General features: G+C 31.5%; 2 protein-coding genes across 2 annotated transcripts in view; one reads left to right on the forward strand and one right to left on the reverse strand.

The window, feature by feature from the left end:
- Positions 1–406: 406 nt before the first annotated feature.
- LOC130897477 (probable RNA-binding protein 19) lies at positions 407–12,352 on the reverse strand. The gene is made up of 14 exons (XM_057806356.1): positions 12,062–12,352; positions 11,800–12,004; positions 10,408–10,568; positions 10,044–10,343; positions 8,931–9,099; positions 8,659–8,871; positions 7,276–7,467; positions 6,947–7,209; positions 5,268–5,403; positions 4,883–5,187; positions 3,007–3,209; positions 1,543–1,659; positions 1,351–1,459; positions 407–674 (listed from the first exon to the last, which is right to left on the reverse strand). The coding sequence occupies exons 1-14, from the start codon at positions 12,095–12,097 to the stop codon at positions 504–506; spliced, it is 2,580 nt and encodes an 859-aa protein (XP_057662339.1). The 5' UTR covers positions 12,098–12,352; the 3' UTR covers positions 407–503.
- Positions 12,353–13,217: 865 nt separating this feature from the next.
- LOC130897479 (guanine nucleotide exchange factor for Rab-3A-like) overlaps positions 13,218–27,314 on the forward strand; it is a 64,358-nt gene continuing 50,261 nt past the window's right edge. Inside the window, exon 1 of the mRNA XM_057806358.1 lies at positions 13,218–13,633. The gene's annotated coding sequence lies outside the window, so the exon portion shown is untranslated. The remainder of the gene's footprint in view (positions 13,634–27,314) is intronic.

The following is a 27,314-nucleotide window of genomic DNA, read 5'->3' on the forward strand; positions in this document are numbered from 1 at the left end:
ATGTTGAGCCATGATTGCGTTTCTAAGATTTAAAAAAGTCCAAAATATGATTTTTTTATAATATTTTATGTTCAACTTTGGGTTCTGTTATATACTGTATATATATATATATATATATATATATATATATATATATATATATATATATTCGATTACTCGTACTTAACTTAAAAAATTCACCAAGATTGGGTGTCTAAAAAGTAAATTTTTTTCTATTCTAAGTTTTACTCGGCACTATCCAAAGCTTGGAAATTGAGATCCAACAAAACTTTAAAATGCCATAACTCAAAAAGTATGTGAGATATAAACTCAAAATTTGGTGGTGTTGTTTATCTCTATATATAGAACAAATGCACCACCTTTTAACATACTTCTTAGAGGGATGTCAGTTCTATCAGAAAAAAACTTTTTCTTTCTGCAAATTCCTATTTTATTTACTCGGAATTTCTATAATAGGAATGAATAAAAAAAATTTATTGTAAAATATTTGCATAATTTACAAATTATTCCATGTTGAAAACACTTTTCTTTGATTTCTTAGTCTCCACTTCTGGATTGAAATGACTAGCTGTTCTTTTTCTAATTTCATCTACTCCTTCTTCCGTAGCAGCCCATTCAAGTACCAAACGTCTTCCATACAAATGAGTACTTTGGGAAAGAGCTTCAAATGCAGCCTATAAAAAAAATTACATCATGATAATTACATTTTATTTGTGCTAACCTAATTAACTGCCTTACAAATTGGTTACAGGATGTATTCATTATATTTAATCAAGGTAATGTTGATGCAAGCATCGCTTTTCTATTGGACAGTGGAAATCCAAAGTTTTAATCTCATTTTTATAGAAACAATAATATTTTTATAACCTAACCACTGGGTTGTATGTTTCAGGATTAAAAAATAAGTAATAGAATCACGAAGGTTACTTCAGTGACTTAAAAGAGGTATTAATAGTGGGGGAAAAGTATCAAAAGATCACTTATATAGATGGTAACGTGAGTCACAAGGCATACCTTCTAGTTATTATGGATAGTGATCACTTTGATCCTCAGGACGTATATAATGTCGATGAAACCAGCGTGCAAAAGCCTGATAGGGTTGTTGTAAGACATGATACTAGGCAAGTGGGTGTAATTACTTCTTCGAAAGAAGCTGTCTGTATGACATTTTCTGCTTTGTTTCAAAGTTTATATTTCTAGTGAACTGTTACATCTTATATCTAAATTAAATCTTTATCATGAAGGTTTAATATGAAATGGATAGTCCGATAACTGGCTTATTAATTACAGTACTTAAAAAAAATTATATGGTTTTAAATATCCCAACATCCACATTAATGATGATCTAACCTTTGCATCTGATGATGTTGTGTAATCGATGAAGGCAAATCCTCTGTGACTATCCGATCCAGCAGCCATTTTTTTAGGTAATCTTAACGCACGAATTTCTCCAAATGTACTAAAACAAAAAGAATTTCAATTTCTATTATTTGTAGATTTTTTCGATTGGTCGAAAATAAATGTTAAATATGACAAACTTACCTGAATAATTCTTCTATTTCCTTTTTTTTAGCTTGGAAAGGAACATTTCTGACTAATATTTTTGAGCCCGTCTGCTTTGTCGCCTTATTTACTTTTCTTGTTGTTTGTACGTCATTTCTACAATTCAAAATACAAAAGTTGAACAAACTGTTTTTTAAAACGGACAAAAATACTAATTTATTTAATGAAAGACTGAATTAAGATACAAATTTCATGTTATGATCAATTTAAGAGTACATAAACCACCAATGAATATTCCGAAAGTGTGAAAGAGACATAAGAGACTCACAATTTGGATTTAGGCACAAGAGAGGCAATAGTCGCAACTCTAATGCTTGTTCAGAACTGCTATGACTGGAGAAAGGACGTTTGCCTCTGTTTCATAGATTATGAAAAAGCATTCGATCGCGTACAGCATCACATACTAATGCAGCTCCTCAAAAGGCTCGATATGGGTCAAAAAAACATCCGATGCACTGAAAACCTATGCTGGAACCAAACAATATGTCAGACAACAAACAGATAAAAATTGGGGTGCGACAAGGAATGCGTGCTGTTTCTACTCTTATTCAATTTATATTCCGATGCAATTTTCCTAGAGAACCTAGAGGATATAGAAATGTGAATCAAAGTGGATACCGTCCTAATCACTGATAATATGCATGACCTACGACATTGAAACGACTACGATTAACAAGTTTGAGACTTCTGAGATGTGGCTGCACTGCAGAATCCTTAAGGAGCCTTGGAGGGCTAGTTTGCAAAACGAAAACATTCTGAGACGCATTGGCAAACAACGTGAATTATTTGAATTAATTAAGAAAAAAAAAACGGCTTATGTAGGGCACAAATATCAATTTTTGCACCTACTGGTCGAAGGTAAAATTGAAGTAAAGAGAGGGATCGGAAGGAAGAGACAGTGGACAGGACTACACGATATACAATCCTTAGAACATACCGGGAAATAGTGAAGCGATGGAAAATGTTATCGCAAACATCTATTACTTGATATGCATTGAAAGAAGAAGAAGAAACCAGCAAAATGGTGGATACCGTGTGGTTGATTAGAATTGATTTGTTCCTTTTTGTTAATTTTTTGATGGAGCATTGCAAGTATGTATAAGTTTCAAATTCTGATTGTTTCAATTTAATATAAAAATACTTATCAATGGTTTGGAATGAAAATATTTCATTAAAAACTAAACAACGAATTTTCTGAAACATAAAAGAAAGAAAAAAATCACGAACGCAAGAGTGAAAATTTTCCAAAAACCAGAAACCGTTACATTCTAGGAGACGTAGATCAGGTATTAAAAACGCGTTTTTTTTTATTTCAAAAGAGCATTCGACTAAACTAACCATTGGATATTACACCAATTTACTAAATTTTAGTACAATCAGGTGCAATCAGTTACTATGAAAGAATCTGTTATTGTACCACTCACAATTATACAGGGAACTTACTTAAATGTCCTCTCGGATCTTTTCAATTCCAATGATTTTCCGTCCAATACGCTCTGTTGTAGGGTTTTTAAAGCCTTATCTGCACTAGCCTTATGTACAAACCGAATAAAACCGTAACCCATCGATAACGTCTTATTAGGATCTTTGGGATCCTTCTTTGAGGCAACATTAGCATAATGAATTTTACCACAAGCCACAAAATGCTGAAAAAAAAAACAAGATATTTCTACAATAACAAAGAACTTAACCAAAAATCACGAAAATTTATTTAATTTTTTACTATATGTCAGGGGACTATAAAATATGGCCCGCGGGCCAGATCCGGCCTGCCAGTGCCATTAATCTGGCCCGTGACAGCCAATGTTTTACTGCTGTTATTATTGGTGTGATAAGTTGAATGGAAGAGAATGAAAACACATAACGATAATCATGTTTTATTTACTTGTAAGGTGAAATTTTGATGACGCGGGAAACTCAACTAAAGTATGTAATATTTATAACAAACAAATATGAAATTAATCCCAACTAATAAAGCAATAACACAACAAAAAATTGGAGTTCCAAGACAATACAATCTTGCCAATCACTATCACACGTTCCCTCGGTATTGCTTTTATAGGAGAAGGAAATACAAGGTTAGAAGCGAGGAAATTGTGAGCTTCGAAACTCTTGTAATTCTCACAGCTTCTTTGGCTGTAAAGTTCGTTCGGAAAACTAGGTACTTAAGTCTGTCTAATTCGCCGCTAGTCCGTATCTTCGTACCATAGTGCAAACGGGTCACTACCACACTTCTGAACTTTCTTCTGTTCAATTTCTGACCATATCCCCTCAAAGAAGTCATATTTCATCAAACAATAATCACTAGCAATGCTCCGGTATATCCTCTATCCTCGAAACTATGGAGGGTAGAGGTAAGGAGAACCATCTCTGTGCTACAGAAAGTGTCCATCAAATCTTTAACGTTAGGGAGGCGCTATTATAGCATGAATTTAAAGAAAGATAATGTCATCGGCGTACTACTTGAGTTACTTTTCATTTTACGTCCACTCGGACAACTTTTCACTGAGAAAATTTTTTTGTCATTATGATTCTATTGTATATTAAAGTTTTGTAATAATGGACTTTATAATTACTTGCAAAAATTGCAAATTCACAATAATTAATTAAAATTCAGCGTTTATTAAATTTTCTAACCCTGCATACTTCACTCTATCTAAAATACTAAGTTCATATGATATCTCGTCCAACAAAAGCACCATTCTGGTCAAATTTTGAATTATAATTTACCGTCTACAAGTGGACAGTTTTTATCTTACCTCTACCTTCCATACTCGAAACACATCAACAGCATGGCCGACGCCTTGATGTCATACCTGCTCAATAGATGGCGCATAAATATCTGGGAGGTGCAATCAATCCGAAAAAATTTTGTTGTAGACTGTTGTTGTACCGATTATTGGAATTTGCACAAAGGAAAATTAAATTTACTACAAAATAAGTATGAAATGCCATTCGCATAAAAAAAATTCTCAGAACTAAATAGATAATTATCATGACTGCTCGATAGATGACGCTCGCGTCGCCCTGCCGGGACCTCGTGCACACCAAGGATTAGTGTAGGACTTGAGTGTCAACATATAATTATTAAATATACGAGTAAGAGACACTGACACATATCTGAGGAACGAAAAAAAATTTTTCCCGTCTCAGATAATTCCTAATAAGTAACATAAAAAAAAATGATATTTCATCCAATCCTAGATACGGCAGTTTAGTTTTGGTATTAATTATGTGAGATCGAAATTTGAGATCATGAAAACAGTAGAGGGGATAATATTCACTATCAAAACTTGAGAAATCTCAAATTTGAACTTACTTGTTTCAGTTGTTCATCTGTAGTTTTAAAATTCAAATTTTTTACAAAAAGCGTCGTATCTGGTTCCGGTTCCTCTTCTTCTTCTTCTTCTTCCACTTCTCTTATGTCTTCCTCAATTTCTTTTTCGTTAGTGAGTTCTTGCACGCCTGCTCCATTTGTTGATTCCACTTTTTGATTAGTTTTGGGGTCTGTCAAACTATTATCAGGAGCCCATTCAAGGTACAAAGGCATATTCTTAAATTTCGTGTAAGCCAATTTGCTAAAAGCTTTTTTGGCTTCAGATGGTTCCAAAAATTCAACAATTGCTAAAATAGAAATAATAGAAAACAATAAACCAAATTTGATTAATTTTTCATGTAATTTGTTGTGGGCACTAACTTCTTACCTGTAATGCCACTAGGTGGTAAAATAACCCTTCCTATGTCTCCATGCTTTTCGAAAATTTCACGAATTTCTTTAACTTCGGTCTTTGATGGTAAATTCTTTAATAATATCAGAGTTTTTGATCTTTTTACTACTGCCTAAAATATTAATTATTGTTATAAATTGATAAACATATACCACTAAAGGAATCACACTTTATTCAATTTGTAACGATTGGCACTACCTAATTGAGAATCGTCATTTACATGCCTCGGAAAGTTATTGTGGCAAAAACTGCTATAGTCCCAAAATAATTAATTTAAATAAGTTGGTTTTGCAAAAACAATCAAGGATTTCCGCTCAACACGCTCAACTCTAACCCCCCGCCCCCCTCAAAAAATAACCAGAAAAACCACCTTTTTCCTAATCTGCAAGAATGTAAACCACTCCTATTCCAAAATAATTCAGGTTTCTATTAAATTATACCTCCTTCCGATGCCCGTGGAAAGCCTGACAATAGGTCCTCTAAGACTCCAGATGAAGTTCTAGGCCTTATACCACAACACATTAAATCTTCCAGGGCCAGGCAGTTTAATTACTTTAGATAATCCTGACAAAGTGCTTTTCCTCAGGATCTGAGTGTTAGGAATCCAAATTATGGTGTTGATTATAATGTTTATAAAGAAGACTACAGCATTTCGTTTGGTGTGCCAAGAACAGACACTTGTTTACGTTGTGATGAAATTGATTTTGAAAATAGAATGATGAGGTCATTGAACATCAGTTATAAGAAAAAGAGGTGCACTTAGGAAAAGTCATTAAATTTACGGAATTGAAAATGTATAAACTAGAAGCAAGAGCAGGCAGATGTATGGCCATATTGTTCAACCATTACCAGTAAGAACTAGCGAAGGTGTTTTTCAAATACCAACTTTGGTACTATGTAGTTGGGATTCCCTACATGGAGAATGATTCAGCATCTTAATCATGAAGATCTTTCTAATAATTATTAGTTATCTTCAGTGATGAATGTACTGGCCAGAATAAAAATCATTTCCACTAAATGCTGATGCATTGTTATAAAGAAACTAACCCACATATCTCCCATTAGAAGCCATTCTGTTCTTCTTAATAACCAGGACATTGCCCTGATTCAGAAAAAAAATCTGTAGTCCAGAAGTGACAGAAGACTGGGATCAACTAATACCTGAATCAAGAGACAACCCATCTCCATTTACGTTAGTTAATATGACTCAAAAAAACTTTTTTCAATAAAAAGCATGTATCTAATATTTTATGAAGAACCTAAAGATCAAGTTTAGGTCCAAGGGAAACTCGTGTTATTTGCAAGATCTTAATTTGTTAAAACTCGCAGTACATATTTTAGTGCATGGATCCGATGTGTTGTTAAAAATAAGAAAGCATCGGGCAATATGATGAAGTTACATAAATTATAAACATACAGTGATTTCTTTTATAAAATACTTGTAGTAAAATGTTTCTATTAGTATTTCTGTCAAAACAGCCTACGTCAAAGTTTTTTTTAATTATTTTTCCACCCAATTTGTTGAAAAATATTTTTCTGTACATATTCTAATTCATATGAACTACAAGTACACAAATATTATCAGCTGATCGATTCCTTAAATTTGACTGTTTTCGAACTGAAAAACCGCATGAGTAAAAAGTTTAGTTACATACATTATTAAATGCATCTAAGATAACCCCTTGTTGTTCCAAATACTTTCTAGTTTGAGCAACAATTTGGGTTTCCCCAAGGGCAAGTCGTACGGCGGCACTTCCTTTACCATCTGGTCCAATAACGTCTTCTTTAGTAGTACCAAAACTATCTGCAATTACTTCGGCTACTGCATCGTGTCCCAAAAATAACGAGTTCCAATTGTGAGATGAACCTGCTTGCGCTTTAAGTTTTGCCGATTTTTTCTTTTTATAGTTGTTTGTATCTAAAATGATTTTACAAGAAAATTTCAGCAAAAAAATGTAAAAAAAAACCGTTTAATTACAATTACCTTCCAAATCTTCATCATTCGTGTCTTTATTTTTACCAGGAAGAAGATGAAGCATTCTTCCATGTAAGATGTAACCGTCTAATTGTGAATAGGCTTTAACTGCATGTTCTGGCAGTAAATATGTTACAGTACCAAAACCTTTCATTTGTTTCGTACTGGCATCTACAGGTAAATTTACTTCAGTCAATGGACCTTGAATAAATAGTAAATATTTAAAACTAGGACGAAATAATGAATTTATGTACAATTGTCATTAAAAATATCACTTTTAATGACAGTCTACAGTGTCCGACAGACCTCGAACATTATATTAAAACCTACTGTAATTTTAAAAATGAAAAATCCATTTGAACATAAATATGGATGAAATCCTCATCTACAAAAGTAGCAAGAATGAATTTTGACCACATTTATAGCAGTTATTCAAAAATGAAACCAATGCCTATCAGAATTTTCCAAAGTGTAAGCAAACCATCAATCATTTGAACTGTTTTCAAACCCATATGTCGAGATATTAAAAAAAATATCCTGAGATGGTATTCATTCACATCAAACGAATTTTGCCGTATTTCAAACGCGACTTCGCCAAATTTTAGAATTCTATTATAACCGGACAGGACCGGCTTCACGACCAATGTCTTCGCTCTGTTTGTAACAGTATTGTCACCTAATATTTTAAGAAGACACACTTCGCGTTTTACAATTTTTTTTATCAATTTATTTGCTACAAACTTGTAAATATGTAATATTTTCAGCATAAACGAATTTTATCTTTCCCCGTCCTGTTCGTTTGTGTATGGTGGTTGCTTGTTTTCTTTTCGTTATTTTTTATGAGATCATCTGGATTACTAACCAAATTTCAAAAATTTGACGATTATACCGATCATACATTGTCTTTGTTATAAAGTAGAAATTTTACCAAAAAATCAATAATTTCTTATGATTGGTCTTTTCGTGACAGTTTTTTTCCACTTTTCCTAAAATTTCTTGAGATGGATTTTGATTCTATGCGCCTCAGATCTATTATTTTACTATTTAGACTAAAATTTCAAATAACACTTTCTATTGTTTATAAAACAACAAAACTAATTCGCATTCTGGTTTTATTGTTCACCTCTATTGAAATTTGAAAGAAAATCAACAGATGCCGCCCACTTCGTAGTTTTCCCGAATATAATTTGACATAAATATCCTCACAAAGAAGAAGAATATAGCAACATTACTGAAGCTCAAAAACGTATCATTTTAAAAACATGGCAAGAAAAGTGGTTGAAAGATAATTGAAGAATATAGTGTAATTTAAAGTATTAGTGCTCAACAATAAAGTGAAAGTATGAATCAATACAGTTGAGATAAATATGTAAAAAACCACTTGAAATTTACCAAATTCCGAAAACAGTTTTTCTATGTCTTCCTCAGTGGTAGTATATGCTAAATTCCTAATAAAAATTCTTCCGGATTCCCCAATGTTTTCCTCGTTTTTGATAGCTTCCTCTTGTGTTTGCCATTTATTTTTAGAAATATTCCGAAGTGTATTATCACTTTGAGATTTTTCTTCGCTAGTTGTATATTTTGCCACTGATACTTGTTTTCCACCTAAAAGAATACAATTCAATGCTGTAGAATTTGTATAATATTTGAACTAATAAACTCACTTATAAAACTCCTATTTTTGACTAGTGCTTTATTCAATTCTTTTTCAGTTTTAAACCCCACAAATGCTATTCCATGTATATTCCTAGGTACCCTTATGCTATAACATGAAACTGGTTTGAAAAATTGTTTTATATCTTTCTTCTTTATATTGTAAGGTAAATCGCGAAGCTGAAACCAAAACATCAACGTGCAATATTGAAAAACACTATAAACGAGAAAGAAATAACAATCAATTCAATTTTGAATGGTGTTGTGGGTTGAGAACTCAAAATAAAATTTTGAGTTTAAGGTTTTTTTTTTAATACCAACGTTTCGATCCTTTATTTACCCCCGTCGTTCGAATTATAATGCACTATATATTTCTAGCCTTGATAAAGATCAAATAAAGAATCAAAACGTTGACATTTAAAAAAAAAACTTAGTTTTATTTTGAGTCCTCATCCCACAACACCATTCGAAATTTCATATACTAGAAAGGACAATAATATCAAGAATGAAATCAATATCAATATAGCTTATTCACAGCATGTTATGGCCGATTTTTTAGAATCAATTTCTAAGACAGCCTTTTTTTTGTTTAAACTCTGAAACCGAATGATCAAAAAATCCGTTTTTAATAAATATGCACTTGTTTAACATCAAGGAAGTCATTAAATAATTAGATATCATCATGATCAAAATATGTTAAGAATTAGATAAGTGTTTAGAAATATATCTTAGTGTATACTTTAGTGAATAGAAAATAGTTTAGTGTACTTAGTGTTAGTGTATAAAAAACAGGTTAAAAACAGGTTAGATTAGCATATTAAGTTTCTATTCACTCTATCTATTGGATGGAGATTAAGTACATTAGATTAGATTAGGTTGGGTTAGGTTAGTTATTAAGTTTTTAATCACTTTATCTATGGTATAGGGATTAAATAGATTTTTAGTTCACGGCAAACAAACAAACATTGCACATATCGTGATGATTTCTCAAAAAATACTTTCTTTTAATAACAATTTAGTAAATTCAACTTGTTTTGGAACAACAAATGAGTAAAAATATTCAAAATTTAAAAAATCAAATCATTCAATTCTAATTTTTTAATAATAATTCTGTTGTTAAATACCTTAACAGTGAACAATTTTATTTTTTCCTTTATCTTTTTCTTCATTTTTTCTCTTGGTTTTTTCTCGGTACCACCTGCTATAAGTTTTTTCATATATTCTAAATCAGATATTTGCTTATTTGCAATTTTATCTGCACTACAATCGTTTTCACTGTTGGATATTTCATTCTCTTCATTTAAATTGTTTTCAGTTTCGTTTTCACATTCATCTTTACGAATTTGTTTCAATTTTTGAAGTTTCTCAATTTCCTTTGGATGACTAACTTGTAAATACTCTTCAAATAATGGATCGTCTTTATACTGAAAATGAAAGAACATATATTGAACACACTTTAATTCACTTATATCCCTACAGATGAATTACCTTTTCCAACAATTGTTCAGTTGCGTCGACTTTCTTTTCCTTTTTTGGTTTAACTTTTTTCTGTTCAGGAATGTCTTCTTCGATAGTAGTTTTGTTATTTTTCTTGAATTCTTTACTATCAGGTGCATATTTACTCCAAGATCTTGGTTTATTCTTATCTCCTAGAATAGTAGTTTCTAATTTTAGTATATTCATTTTTAAAATACTATTCCTGTAATTAACTCCTCGCTTCATGGGGAAAGCCAACTGTGCCATGTGTCAGTCATTGTGGGATCCTGGGCTCGTTCCCACTACTAGTCCTACCCTACAGGACTCACATATGATCCGCCCTTTACCCTCTACTCAACTGTTCCAAAACCAAAACAATAATAAAAATCTAATTGTAAAAAAGTGCCGGTTCTGCTGATACTGATAAGCCAATTTTGTAGTCATACCCAGTGCTGAATACAGGACCAAGATCAAGCTCCCATCTACATTTAAGAATATTGAAACTGCATTAACATATATGTACTTTAAAGTAGCGAGACCCCCGAGATTCGATTGGTCGCCATAAGTATGATGCCTTAATATTGTAAACTATTATTACCTATTATAAATTTAGTGAACATTTTTATAGAGAATCTGATGACCCTTAACTTTAACTATATAATAATAACAATTTAGATAATGTAACTAATAATACTGATTGTACATTATCAAGAACTGGGAAAGCCCTTACAGCATCTAATGAAGGGGGCCCCATTACTGTAAATAATATTTGGATTTAGACAAAATTTTTGTGAGAAATCTGACGACAAAATCAAACAAGTATGAAAACTTGTTGAAACCAAATAAAAAAGTTTTTTCTAGCGTCCGTGGCGGCCACTCATGGGGCCTAGTGCGGCTGCCCCGCATGCCCCTGCCCTATGTACTGCCTCTCCCACTTAGATTTTCCTCCTGTGTTGTAGATTTTGGTAAATAATTTTAATTAGTGTAAATTCAATTCAAAAATGTTCAAAATTTCATAAAAGAAAATGTTATGTTGAGACCGAACTGATTTTCAGCTTTTAGTGAGGATTTCTAAGATTATTAAAGATTGAATTTGTAAAGAAATGCATTTCAAAGTGTTTATAGGCCTATTTTAGTAGACAGCAGTTCAATATTGCGCCCAACTTTGTGGATGGCCCGCATCACGAAAAATTCGTTTAGACCTACTAAAGTAGGGGGTAGAACGCCGGGAAAGCCTTATTGGCTCAACTATAGGGGGACGTCGAAGTGAAAATATTAAATACTTATATATTCATATGATTGTATGTTTCGACTATTCCCTTCACATACATTACAGAAAATTATTGTAATGGGCGCATATAAAAATTAGATACTAATTTACCATGTCATAAAATATAAAAATACCTAATGTGCTACAGGTTTCCACTGTTATTTTACTTGTGTTCATATAAGTGTTATGAAAAGATTTTATTGCTTCCTCGGCCTCAGATTCTTTTTGATATCCCACAAAACCAAACTTTCTAAATTTACCATCCGAGGTGTATTTTAATTGAATATCAGTGATGGTTCCCTTTTGACTAAATAACTGTTTTACAGATTGTTCAGTTGCCTAAAACATAATAAAAATGCAATTAATTTGAACTTGAATTTATTTATATTTCATTACATTTTTGGGAAGATTTTTCACTATCAAACGGGACATGATGTAGATTTCTATTACTTTAGTTTAAAAATAGGTTATGTTTATATTTTTCACATGCCAGAGTTTAAAATCTTATATGTATCAAGAATCTTCTTCTAGAAGTATATTATTCACAAGACCTAACCTCTAGTGTTGACAGTTCAACTAAGAGGCAAGGTATTATAATCAAATTATTCAAATTAATAATAATTGAAAAGTTCAAGTTTCAAATTAGTATTAATTAAATAGTATTAAATCGAAACATAAATAAATCATTCAATATTTGAATGTCTTTCTATAAACATTGACATTTGTAATACTGGTTGCCGCATAACAGCTAAATATTCCTGAATAAATTCAGTAAGTATCACTTTCAATTCAGACTTTCCCTGTGAAATTCAATTGATTCGGTATTATTATTATATAAATGTAATTTCTCATTGTAACGCCGCATTTTAATATAAAATAACATAAAAAAAATTTATTTGATTATGTATTTCCTTAATACTTTAATGCGCCTAATTTGGATTTAACAGAACTAATTACATTTCAATTTTTTGTGTTAAGTTGATTACTTTCGGCAGTATGTAGCGTATTATTTTCTTTTAAAAATACCATACTATATTGATATTAAATTGGCGAATGAAATACAAAATATGTTTCAACTTTAAATGTGGTTTGAAATAATATACTAACTCCAAATAAAATCGAATCAGAACTAATGATTCAGAGTTACATTGAGTTTTAGAAATAGTAACAGCCGGAGGTAACAAGATAAATATTCCTTTGTATTACGATGACTAATTGGTTTCATTGGATTTGTAGAAAATTAAATAAATACGGGAGTGGTTCAAATATGAATTGAATTTTTTTAATAGAAAGAGGCTGCACCTGATATTGGACTAGTCTGGATAGATATAATAAACTTTTACGTTTATACGTATATTATTCAAAATGTCTTATAAATTACACTGACTACTAATTTTTCCAACGATGATCTGTATTAAAAAAACAACATTTGTTTTTGAGAGTAATCTAAAAAATAATATATTTTGTGATGCAAAAATACCTAATCACATGAAAATATTGAAACCTGGCAACGCAGTACTGCTGGAGATTGTAAGATGTGTGGGAAACTTCATATTGTTTTGGTTCATATTGAACTGTTGATATCAATTCTACTGTACATTCGCCCAACTAGTTTTTATACAAAAGTTAAAACAAAATAACCGATCCGCTACACGGTCTATTGGAATGAGAGTTAGAGAATTAGTCCGTGGAATAATTTCCATGTTCCACTGGTTGGGGTATTTAAATTCCAACAATTTGATTTCTCAGTCTCCAACTTCTATGTGAAGCGTTAGTAGGTCGATATAAGTAGAAGTTGAAAGACCGAGCGTGCGTCAGATAAACGTAAACATTATAATGATTATTGTTGTTATGCTTCTATAAAAGTAAATTATATGATTGTCATATTTTAAGTGGATAAATTCTTTATACCCGTTGTTCAGAATTCGTGTGGTGATTGTGTCAAGGGTTGAGGCCGACAGTCAAAAGGTAATGATTATATTTTTTAACTAATTTAATAAAGTAGGTACTTAATATTTAGGTAAAACTCCTTCTAATTAGTAAGATTCCCTCGGAAAGCACGTAATATATTATGCATACTATTTTTTTAAAAGTTAACTCACAAAACCAGCGTGTAGGTGTGTTAGCTTATTATTTTTTAATCATTTGAAGTATGTATACATCTGTAATTATAGATAAGTATTAAAATATTTGAATATTTTACTTTATATATTAACGTCTACATAAGATTAAAAATTATTTAAATGAAATTTTGGTAATTATTCTAACAATTTTTCTTGTGATACTGATAGTGTTTTTTTCTTTTTTAAATTACAAAATGCCTACAAAAACAAATTTGTATTGAAATAGATGGATGACATAATACCCATAAATTGATAGAGTGCTTAAATGGACACTAATGGATCTATGGTAGATTTGAACAAGGATCTTAAGCAAACTATAGTTAAATCCGTTCCAGGACCGTAGCGATACCATTCGAGTCCGGTGGTAATTTAATCGGATGGGACCTTTTCCCTCGCAATTTAAAAAAGGGGAGAGTACAATTACCTTGACGCCGCGATTTAACAGGCGTTCAATACTTTGTTTCAAATGAATATTTTATCACTTTAAATTCAATATGAATCTTGTAATTCAATAAACAAAAAATTTTTTAGTTTAATTTGTATATTATTTATCCTGATACTCACAAATTAAGAATATATTGAAAAAAAAAACAGATTTTTATAACAAAATGATTTTTTGATAACTATCATCACTCATGAAACACATGAATATAACTTGACATACGATGAGGGGTGGCCCCCCATAAGAAAAAAATAATAATAATAAAATAAAACTAAAATGATCTTCACGCGAAGAAAATTTTTTTAAACAATTTTGGCTGTAAAAAATTCACGATTTTTGAACTTTCTACACTCAAAGTCAGAACCGGACTTAGGCATGGGCCAACCAGGGCGTGCGCCGGGGGCCCCCGCTGCGGGGGGGCCTCGCGACGAGCCATATGATTGATTCTTAAACATATGAATGCAAGCGAAAAAATATATCCATAGCCAATGTTCAGAATCAACATATGCGCAATCATTTACGCAAAATATTTTTAATTTATGAACGTAATTTTGTACTATTTTTAGTTAGAAATAATGAATAAATTGACTATAATGAAAAATCAACTTGATGTAAGAATTCACGTAAAACGCCTGCCTTACATAGGCCCCTTAAGTATTTTGGCCCGGGGGCCACGATGACTCTAAGTCCGGCTGTGCTCAAAGTGCACCACGAGAAGGTTAGGTAAGGTTAGGTTAGGTTAGGTTAGGTTAGGTTAGGTTAGATGAGGTTATGTTGATATATACAAATATTAAATAAAAATAAATTTTTACAACTTCAAGAATCGATATCTCGAAAGCGAAGCGAGATATCGAAAAATTTTATTCTTCATTTTCGACTTATTTTGGATCGATTACAAAATATTCAAGTCCAGACACCACGGAAGTCGTACTTGTGCCTTAAAAAAGCTCAATCAACGATAAAGTTTTTTTTATTTCATAATAGATCACTAAATAATTGAGGTATATAAAAGGCTATTATAATTTTTAGTTTAAAGAGCGTACTCAATTGAAATCACAATTTTTTGGGATTCTGTTGAGCAAAAGTGATAATGATATCATCAAATTTCAAATTACGGGCTTTGGAATGTTCACCTGTAACTTTTCTTGTACCACATAAGTTTGAAGAAATAAAACTATTCTTTTTGATTAATAAATCAGCTCCTACAGAGGATGTGGTTTTTATTTCGTGTCTAAAAGTGGATCTAAAAACTGATGTCTTTTTTAAATATAAATATAAACCAACAAATAGGTATAAATCCAATATCAATGCAGATTATAAAAATCCCTTTCGTGATTACTCGATAAATGGAAAAATATTTACTCTATAGTCTATTTCAGAAATGTATAGAGCAATAAAGGTTAAGGGAAAAGACTAATAATCGTCTACATTGTAAGCGAAGAGGGATTTTTAAAAGAAGGTTTACTCACCTTTCAGTCGTGCCATACAGGAGATTACCACGAGGATATGGATTCGGATGTTTTTGAAGACTATTTTAGTGAAATGATAAAATATCTTCCGGCCGATTCAGAAGTAGTAATGGATAACGCGTAGGTTATCATTCTCGACGCATAGAGAAGACTCCAACTTCATCTTGGAAAAAACAAGAAATTATTGATTGGTTAACCACCAAAAGTATTGAATTTGAAGATAATTTGATGAAAAAAGAACTATTAGCTGTAGCAAATTTACAAATACATCGTTTTATGAAATACGCCGTGGAAGATATAGCAGAAAAACATATTGTAACAGTGCTGCGCACACCGCCTTATAATTGCGAACTAAATCCTATAGAACTTATATGCTGAAAGGATTAAGCCATTAAGGAGGTGAACTGGCGAAAAGCAGTCCAGCATGTCATGAAAGAAGAGGAGAAAATGTGGGATTCAGCACCAGTAACATCGTTTATGTTAATAATGACATAACTTTAATTCCAAGCCGTCCAAATGGCATAAGCACGCTTTGTGATTCGTACCATCGAATGCCGCTGCCCAAGAAACTCTTCTAACCTCCTGGCTCAACAAGAGAAAACTCCCCGAGAACTACCGTAAGTTCTTAGATAATTATCCGTTAACCATAAGATAAAACCATAAGTTTCACACCTCTTTGATCGATGGTGTAGCAGGTTTTCTGCGGTTTTTCCCATAACCTGTTGAACCTGTTCACCAAGCAAATGGCCGACGATAGGGAATAATGCACCCGAGGCCCCTATTATCCATATCCATATCCACAACAAAGAAAAATAAAAAAGAGGAAAACAAAAAAAACTTAACATAATACATCCTAAACATGGAAAGAGCCGTTCGTTTTATTAGGGTGGATCTTTCCTCTTTTTTCTTTCTATACAAACCCAACCTGGTCGTTTTTTTCTTTTATCAGCCCGAAGGAGTGCAATCACAAACAAAAACCACAACCCTAGCTCTGCAGAGGAGCAAGTCCTGTATGGGCTAATTCCAATTAACCTTCTTCTTTCCTACCAAAATATATCCAACGATCGAGGCTAGTTACTTTCTTATATATCCAAGATCCTAGGTTTTCCGAGTCAACCCACAAGAACACGAAGGACTAGATTAGATCTTCTCTTGCCGAAGAGGGTTCTCGGGTTCTCCTGAGGTATCGAAAACACACACATACATTAACTGGCTAACTCTTAACAAAAAGTTAAGACTTTCCAGACTCTCCCATAGAACTCAGGGGAGAGGAACGTGCGAAACTGTGATGCGAATGAGGATGAGGACCTGTCGAAATGACAGGAAGTGGTGGAATGTTCTTCGAACCCATCCGCGGATTTATACGGGGATGTAAGCTTATAGGGAAGGGATTTCCAACGCGCACGTGTGTGTGTGTGTTTCTTAGATAGTGAAAAATGTTCGATTTACAATTTTATCAGTTAAATGTCTATTGTATGCAGGTGTCAATTCTATGGAGAAATCAGGTCACTTTTTGATTAACTAACAAACAAATGTAAGATCAGTTGGTTGAATCATCTAATTTTTTTGCTAACCTTGTTAGTTAGTGATTTTTGTTGTTGATATTTATTTACTTTTTTACAATTTTAAAGAATTGATACCCAGAAAGAAAAGAAGTTAGTTTTAGTTAGTGGCAGCTGGCAAAAGCCTTGAATACTATTAAACAACGTGCAATCGTGCAAAAAATTGCATACAAGCCTTCAGAGACGCGATAATTTTTCCCAGAACAACGCATCTTATTGTTTTAAAAATTATACTTAAACTTAGTTAAAAAACTCAATTCCATGGTATATTCTAAGAGTTACAATAATCGTGGTTTGTGTTCATTGGTTAATATAAATTTTCAAATGTGAAATATGACCATAAAACTTTTATCCGTTATGTGGTAATGAAACTACCAGTTAATTATGTAAATTAGAGCTACACAGTTAGCTCATAAACAGTTAAACTATAATTTACTCCTCCAAACTTTTATTTAACATGCATACCATTATTATTATCTCTTTTATCAATGGACCCGATAATTTTTCACTAAAATATTCAATTCGAAATTTATGTAAGAAGACCAGTTTTCTCAGAATTGTTTCCAGAAGAAAATGTTTAATTTGCTTATTATACAAACACAGTTATTTGGAGAAATTTCTTGTATAAATTAGCTGGTATTTCAAAAGAAATCAATAGTAACCCAGCGAGGCATTTCAAGTATTTTACGCAGCCTTTTAACTGCATGTTTTGGTATATCATAAAGGAAATCCAAGTCGAAATAAATCAACTTTCAAAACGCCACAGATGTGCCAGTGGTGTTAATCATATTTGTGGAAAATACGCTCAAGACTTATTGGTGAGGTTATTGAATTTACAAAGTGAGCTGTAAATTTTTGCACTTGAAATTGGCATGAAAATATGACACCAAAATCTGTCCGCTAGAAAGGAAGTTTCCAGAGATTGATCCAATGCAAAGTGATGATTATATGTACTTCTGAAAGAAGTGGGATCTTTATATTCTTTTTAACTAACTTCATTTGAAGGCATAGGGTTAATATTAAAAATAGAGAGTGACACGTAAATGGAAGATGAAGAAAGAGCAAGAGGTTTGTAACTCTCTATCTCTATATACTCCCCATTAAAATCAAAACTTGTTAATCTCCTCTTATGCGGTTCCCACCACTTGAAACTCCGACATCAGGGCGATCCAATCAAAATAGAGTAAATAGAGATAGTGAGAGATTAACTCTATCTTCCAAGAATATAAGCAATAACGTCTTTGGGTGCATACCAGATGTGGCTTAGTAAAATGGAAGCTCGTTGTTGATTTTTAGTTGGGATTTTCGACCTATTAACCAGTTTCATGCCCAATTGCCTTTTCTTGGTTAGCTTGTGTGTTCTCCAGATGAATTCCAACGGTTTTTCTGTGTTGGAAAGCCCTACAAAATCTGGTAAGTGATAGCAGCAAGGGCATTCACTCGCAAGACTGGAATCGAGAAACTCGCCCGAATTCAATTTTGTTTACCTTTCGGGAAACGAGAAAACATCTACTTTCTTGGCTAATATCGCAACGAATATTGAATCCGAAGAACGTGTTGTTTGCCAAATTTCTGCTGATTAGTTTTGATGTTATTGCGTCTCATCAGAGGGGTGCAACAACCTCTAGTTCGGAGTCTTCAATCCCAACAGAAGACAACAGCGAGCGCTGCTATTTGGTGCGTGTAGGTTATAATTTTTAGGTATACCCAACAACTATTTCTTACATCTTGATATGTGTATATATAAATCTGTATAAGAAACAAATTTTACATCTAATATATCCAAATATATAATATCTACTTTCCATCTCGGATAGTATTTCTAATTTTAAAAAACGGAGAATTTTTTCTACCTTTTCGGAAAGGAGAAAACATCTACTTTTCCGGCTAATATTGAATTACATCTAATCCGAAGAACGTGTTGTCTATCGAGGTATTATTGCTGATTAGTTTTGACGTTATTGCGTCTCATCAGAGGGGTGCAACAACCTCTCTTTCGTTGTCTTTATTACCAACAGAAGATAACAGCGAGCGCTGCTATTTGGTGCGTGTAGGTTTTAATTTTTAGGTATACCCAACAACTATTTCTTACATCTTGATATGTGTATATATAAATCTGTATAAGAAACAAATTTTACATCTAATATATCCAAATATATAATATCTACTTTCCATCTCGGATAGTATTTCTAATTTTAAAAAACGGAGAATTTTTTCTACCTTTTCGGAAAGGAGAAAACATCTACTTTTCCGGCTAATATTGAATTACATCTAATCCGAAGAACGTGTTGTCTATCGAGGTATTATTGCTGATTAGTTTTGACGTTATTGCGTCTCATCAGAGGGGTGCAACAACCTCTCTTTCGTTGTCTTTATTACCAACAGAAGATAACATCAAGCGCTGCTATTTAGTGCGATTTTTTCATCAAATTTTTTTCTTCTTTTCTATAAATCTTCTTCTAAGTTTTCTACCGTAATTCCACATATTCTCGAATACACATTTAAATAAAAGAAGCCCTTTTACATTGTAAACCAAATATTGGAACTTATGCCTTCTTAATATAACTTTTTTTTCGTTCTGATTTATCTTTTAGGACCTAAAAACATATAAAAGGGTCTTAGAAGTAAAAAGTTGAATAAAATGAAAATTTTTAAGACACAGTGTGTAGTGCCATCTAGTGTACCTTTACGTACCTTAGAAATAACATTTTACATACAACCACTGTTTATGCCTTTTCAAGCATCAAATTGTTTCCACTCTCCTTATATCCGTTTCCATTCAATCCGGTCTTTGTTACTCCTTAATTTATCATATAATTTTTACCTTTCTTCCTCATTTCTGTACTAATTGTAGCCAAGCATAAACAGGTCTTTTTGTCCCTTTAAAGCTTTGTGGTATTCTTCGCTTTACATGTTCTTACCAGTTTGGAACAAAAACAGCGTCGTGAAGATGAATCCATTGAGTGTTTGGGAATCTTTCACAGAAATAAAGCCGTTTTATGACCATGGATGAAACGTGGGTTCATCGCTTCACACCCGAAGCAAAAGAACAATCAAAACAATGGACTGAAAAGGGAGCACCGGCTCTAAAGAAACCAAAGACCGTTCCATGTGCAGGCAAGGTCATGGCGTCGGTTTTTTGATATGCGCGTGGGATAATTTTCATCGATTATCTTGAAAAAAAGAAGAACTATCAGCGGCTAGTATTATGCGAACTTATTGCAACATTTTAGCCAAAAAAATGAAGCAAAAACGATTTCATTTGGCTAAGAAGAAAGTGTCGTTTCATCAAGATTATGCGTATGGTTCTAATTGAAATTTTAACGTTGACAGATTTCATTTTGTAATTTGGAAATGACACTCTTCGGAATTTTTTTATTAATAATTTATTCCACTTGACAGTTTTACACCGTAAATTTCCATAATAAGCGACGAGCCGTCAATGCACGAAGGTATTTGCATCATCAATATAAGTCACAATAACTCTCTCTGATGTCGAGGTCATTATAGGTATACCGCAACGCTGCTAAATTCAATTTAAGGTGGAGATGCTTGCCATACCATTACCTTATGAAATAATATATGTATGCCATCACCATTGACTTTCAAATAACATAGAAACGCGCATAAAAAGAGGCGAGGTATGAGGTTTGCTCTAACTGATAATTTCAAGCTATACATCAAGTTTTATATACAGAGAACCGAATGTCAATAAGTTCAACATTTATTTGAATAAATTCTACATCGAAATTGGTTGTTTGTAGTTAATTTCATGAAAATTAATCAATTTTTACAAATGTCTAACAAGATTTTACATTGAATTTTCGACCATTCTCTCAAAAGAGTCTTCTGCATTGCAACCTCAAATTAAAAAGAAACTTAGGTTTTGCCGTGACAAGGGTCAACTGCAAAATCGTAAAACATTTAGTTTTCTTTATGTTTTCCGAACAATTAGATTCAAATCGTCAAATCTAAGTTAACCAAATCAAAGGAGCAGTTTTGACACTTGGGATGAAGGAGTATAATTGAACAAAATCAGCTTAAATTTCCCCGTTGATATTTATTTAGCAGGACTACATATTCCGTTTCTATTCGGCTTTGAAGCTTTTATTAACAAAAGGAATATAAGGCCGAAGGTACAAAATGTTAAATTTCCAACGAAATAGAAAAAAGGTGATGTAATTATACCGAACCCCGTAATAAGTTGAAAATCTCAGTATCCCCAACTATTGTTTCAAATACCCAATACTTGAGGGAACAAATTATACTATGAAATTAAAAAAATAACAAAGTCATAATATACAATAATGTTATATTAGAATTTTCACATTAGATCTACGTAGATTTAACTTTGCAAAAAAATTTTGTCCACAACGCGCTTTGGTCATAAAGAGATGAATGAGGATACGAGGATGGTCCCAGAAGTACCTGGCCTGACCTAGAAATGACGGTAGTTACTTGAAACATAACCTTGTATTAGAACCGGTTCCAAAGAAGGCAAAGATCGTTCCATCTGCAGGCGTCGGTTTTTTTGAAATGTGCGTGGGATAAATTTCATTGACTATCTATCAGCGGCGAGTATTATGCGAACTTATTGCAAAGTTTGAGCGAATAAATCAAGCGAAAACGGCCGCATTTGGCTAATAAGAGAATGTTTCGTCAAGACAATGCACCTGGTCTCACTGCCCTTATTGCAATGGCCAAAATTAATGAATTTAAGTTTGAATTGCTTCCTCATGCACCCTATTCGCCAGATTTAGTCCCCTCGAATTATTTTCTGTTTCCAGAAAAAATGAATAGGTGTCAAAAGTACAAATTGGTGAAAATTTTCTTTTTTTTACATCCATTTAGTCAAAAATTTATTGAATTTTGTTAAGAACTGATTTGTCCAACTATAATTTGGTCTCAAATTCAATTTTTTCATTTCAAATTTGGTGAGAAATTGGTTTTCTTTAACTTGAATGGGTGAAACATTGGCTTTCAGAGTAAAAGTTCCATTTTGTAAAGAATTGGTTTGTCCAACTATAATTTCGCCAGCAATTCGATTTTATTTTAATTTGGTCAGAATTTGGTTTTCTTCAGCTTTTCTGAACTAAAATCAGTGAAAAATTGGATTTCAGAGTACAAGTTGGTGCAAATTTGCTTTTTTTGAGTTCCATTTTGTAAAGTATTGGTTTGTCCAATTATAATTTGGCCTGCAATTCGATTTTTGTATTTTAATTTGGTCTGAAATTGGTTTTCTTCAGCTTTTCTGGACTAAAATAAGTGACAAATTGACTTTCAGAGTACAAGTTGGTGAAAATTTGCTTTTTTTGAGTTCCATTTTGTGAAGAATTGGTTTTTCCAATTATAATTTGGCCTGCAATTTGATTTTTTTATTTTAATTTGGTCAGAAATTAGTTTTCTTAAGCTTTTCTGGATTTAAATAAGTGAAAAATTGACTTTTAGATAACAAGTTGGTGAAAATTTGCTTTTTTTGAGTTCCAGTTTGTGAAGAATTGGTTTGTCCAATTATAATTTGACCTGCAATTTGATTTTTTTATTTTAATTTGGTCAGAAATTAGTTTTCTTAAGCTTTTCTGAACTTAAATAAGTGAAAAATTGACTTTTAGATAACAAGTTGGTGAAAATTTGCTTTTTTTGAGTTCCATTTTGTAAAGAATTGGTTTGTTCAACTATAATTTCGCCAGCAATTCGATTTTATTTTAATTTGGTCAGAATTTGGTTTTCTTCAGCTTTTCTGAACTAAAATCAGTGAAAAATTGGATTTCAGAGTACAAGTTGGTGCAAATTTGCTTTTTTTGAGTTCCATTTTGTAAAGTATTGGTTTGTCCAATTATAATTTGGCCTGCAATTCGATTTTTGTATTTTAATTTGGTCTGAAATTGGTTTTCTTCAGCTTTTCTGGACTAAAATAAGTGACAAATTGACTTTCAGAGTACAAGTTGGTGAAAATTTGCTTTTTTTGAGTTCCATTTTGTGAAGAATTGGTTTGTCCAATTATAATTTGGCCTGCAATTTGATTTTTTTATTTTAATTTGGTCAGAAATTAGTTTTCTTAAGCTTTTCTGGATTTAAATAAGGGAAAAATTGACTTTCAGAGTACAAGTTGGTGAAAATTTGCTTTTTTTGAGTTCCAGTTTGGGAAGAATTGGTTTGTCCAATTATAATTTGACCTGCAATTTGATTTTTTTATTTTAATTTGGTCAGAAATTAGTTTTCTTAAGCTTTTCTGAACTTAAATAAGTGAAAAATTGACTTTTAGATAACAAGTTGGTGAAAATTTGCTTTTTTTGAGTTCCAGTTTGTGAAGAATTGGTTTGTCCAATTATAATTTGACCTGCAATTTGATTTTTTTATTTTAATTTGGTCAGAAATTAGTTTTCTTAAGCTTTTCTGAACTTAAATAAGTGAAAAATTGACTTTTAGATAACAAGTTGGTGAAAATTTGCTTTTTTTGAGTTCCAGATTGTGAAGAATTGGTTTGTCCAATTATAATTTGACCTGCAATTTGATTTTTTTATTTTAATTTGGTCAGAAATTAGTTTTCTTAAGATTTTCTGAACTTAAATAAGTGAAAAATTGACTTTTAGATAACAAGTTGGTGAAAATTTGCTTTTTTTGAGTTCCAGTTTGTGAAGAATTTGTTTGTCCAATTATAATTTGACCTGCAATTTGATTTTTTTATTTTAATTTGGTCAGAAATTAGTTTTCTTAAGCTTTTCTGGACTAAAATAAGTGACAAATTGACTTTCAGAGTACAAGTTGGTGAAAATTTGCTTTTTTTGAGTTCCATTTTGTGAAGAATTGGTTTTTCCAATTATAATTTGGCCTGCAATTTGATTTTTTTATTTTAATTTGGTCAGAAATTAGTTTTCTTAAGCTTTTCTGGATTTAAATAAGTGAAAAATTGACTTTTAGATAACAAGTTGGTGAAAATTTGCTTTTTTTGAGTTCCAGTTTGTGAAGAATTGGTTTGTCCAATTATAATTTGACCTGCAATTTGATTTTTTTATTTTAATTTGGTCAGAAATTAGTTTTCTTAAGCTTTTCTGAACTTAAATAAGTGAAAAATTGACTTTTAGATAACAAGTTGGTGAAAATTTGCTTTTTTTGAGTTCCATTTTGTAAAGAATTGGTTTGTCCAACTATAATTTCGCCAGCAATTCGATTTTATTTTAATTTGGTCAGAATTTGGTTTTCTTCAGCTTTTCTGAACTAAAATCAGTGAAAAATTGGATTTCAGAGTACAAGTTGGTGCAAATTTGCTTTTTTTGAGTTCCATTTTGTAAAGTATTGGTTTGTCCAATTATAATTTGGCCTGCAATTCGATTTTTGTATTTTAATTTGGTCTGAAATTGGTTTTCTTCAGCTTTTCTGGACTAAAATAAGTGACAAATTGACTTTCAGAGTACAAGTTGGTGAAAATTTGCTTTTTTTGAGTTCCATTTTGTGAAGAATTGGTTTGTCCAATTATAATTTGGCCTGCAATTTGATTTTTTTATTTTAATTTGGTCAGAAATTAGTTTTCTTAAGCTTTTCTGGATTTAAATAAGGGAAAAATTGACTTTCAGAGTACAAGTTGGTGAAAATTTGCTTTTTTTGAGTTCCATTTTGTGAAGAATTGGTTTGTCCAATTATAATTTGACCTGCAATTTGATTTTTTTATTTTAATTTGGTCAGAAATTAGTTTTCTTAAGCTTTTCTGAACTTAAATAAGTGAGAAATTGACTTTTAGATAACAAGTTGGTGAAAATTTGCTTTTTTTGAGTTCCAGTTTGTGAAGAATTGGTTTGTCCAATTAGAATTTGACCTGCAATTTGATTTTTTTATTTTAATTTGGTCAGAAATTAGTTTTCTTAAGCTTTTCTGAACTTAAATAAGTGAGAAATTGACTTTTAGATAACAAGTTGGTGAAAATTTGCTTTTTTTGAGTTCCAGTTTGTGAAGAATTGGTTTGTCCAATAAGAATTTGACCTGCAATTTGATTTTTTTATTTTAATTTGGTCAGAAATTAGTTTTCTTAAGCTTTTCTGAACTTAAATAAGTGAGAAATTGACTTTTAGATAACAAGTTGGTGAAAATTTGCTTTTTTTGAGTTCCATTTTGTGAAGAATTGGTTTGTCCAATTATAATTTGACCTGCAATTTGATTTTTTTATTTTAATTTGGTCAGAAATTAGTTTTCTTAAGCTTTTCTGAACTTAAATAAGTGAGAAATTGACTTTTAGATAACAAGTTGGTGAAAATTTGCTTTTTTTGAGTTCCAGTTTGTGAAGAATTGGTTTGTCCAATTAGAATTTGACCTGCAATTTGATTTTTTTATTTTAATTTGGTCAGAAATTAGTTTTCTTAAGCTTTTCTGAACTTAAATAAGTGAGAAATTGACTTTTAGATAACAAGTTGGTGAAAATTTGCTTTTTTTGAGTTCCAGTTTGTGAAGAATTGGTTTGTCCAATTATAATTTGACCTGCAATTTGATTTTTTTATTTTAATTTGGTCAGAAATTAGTTTTCTTAAGCTTTTCTGAACTTAAATAAGTGAGAAATTGACTTTCAGATAACAAGTTGGTGAAAATTTGCTTTTTTTGAGTTCCATTTTGTGAAGAATTGGTTTGTCCAATTATAATTTGACCTGCAATTTGATTTTTTTATTTTAATTTGGTCAGAAATTAGTTTTCTTAAGCTTTTCTGAACTTAAATAAGTGAGAAATTGACTTTTAGATAACAAGTTGGTGAAAATTTGCTTTTTTTGAGTTCCAGTTTGTGAAGAATTGGTTTGTCCAATTAGAATTTGACCTGCAATTTGATTTTTTTATTTTAATTTGGTCAGAAATTAGTTTTCTTAAGCTTTTCTGAACTTAAATAAGTGAGAAATTGACTTTTAGATAACAAGTTGGTGAAAATTTGCTTTTTTTGAGTTCCAGTTTGTGAAGAATTGGTTTGCCAATTATAATTTGACCTGCAATTTGATTTTTTTATTTTAATTTGGTCAGAAATTAGTTTTCTTAAGCTTTTCTGAACTTAAATAAGTGAGAAATTGACTTTCAGATAACAAGTTGGTGAAAATTTGCTTTTTTTGAGTTCCAGTTTGTGAAGAATTGGTTTGTCCAATTAGAATTTGACCTGCAATTTGATTTTTTTATTTTAATTTGGTCAGAAATTAGTTTTCTTAAGCTTTTCTGAACTCAAATAAGTGAAAAATTGACTTTTAGATAACAAGTTGGTGAAAATTTGCTTTTTTTGAGTTCCAGTTTGTGAAGAATTGGTTTGTCCAATTATAATTTGACCTGCAATTTGATTTTTTTATTTTAATTTGGTCAGAAATTAGTTTTCTTAAGCTTTTCTGAACTTAAATAAGTGAAAAATTGACTTTTAGATAACAAGTTGGTGAAAATTTGCTTTTTTTGAGTTCCAGATTGTGAAGAATTGGTTTGTCCAATTATAATTTGACCTGCAATTTGATTTTTTTATTTTAATTTGGTCAGAAATTAGTTTTCTTAAGATTTTCTGAACTTAAATAAGTGAAAAATTGACTTTTAGATAACAAGTTGGTGAAAATTTGCTTTTTTTGAGTTCCAGTTTGTGAAGAATTGGTTTGTCCAATTATAATTTGACCTGCAATTTGATTTTTTTATTTTAATTTGGTCAGAAATTAGTTTTCTTAAGCTTTTCTGAACTTAAATAAGTGAAAAATTGACTTTTAGATAACAAGTTGGTGAAAATTTGCTTTTTTTGAGTTCCAGTTTGTGAAGAATTGGTTTGTCCAATTAGAATTTGACCTGAAATTTGATTTTTTTATTTTAATTTGGTCAGAAATTAGTTTTCTTAAGCTTTTCTGAACTTAAATAAGTGAGAAATTGACTTTTAGATAACAAGTTGGTGAAAATTTGCTTTTTTTGAGTTCCAGTTTGTGAAGAATTGGTTTGTCCAATTATAATTTGACCTGCAATTTGATTTTTTTATTTTAATTTGGTCAGAAATTAGTTTTCTTAAGCTTTTCTGAACTTAAATAAGTGAGAAATTGACTTTTAGATAACAAGTTGGTGAAAATT

This window comes from Diorhabda carinulata, chromosome 8, assembly GCF_026250575.1.
Source record: "Diorhabda carinulata isolate Delta chromosome 8, icDioCari1.1, whole genome shotgun sequence".
Taxonomy (NCBI): domain Eukaryota; kingdom Metazoa; phylum Arthropoda; class Insecta; order Coleoptera; family Chrysomelidae; genus Diorhabda; species Diorhabda carinulata.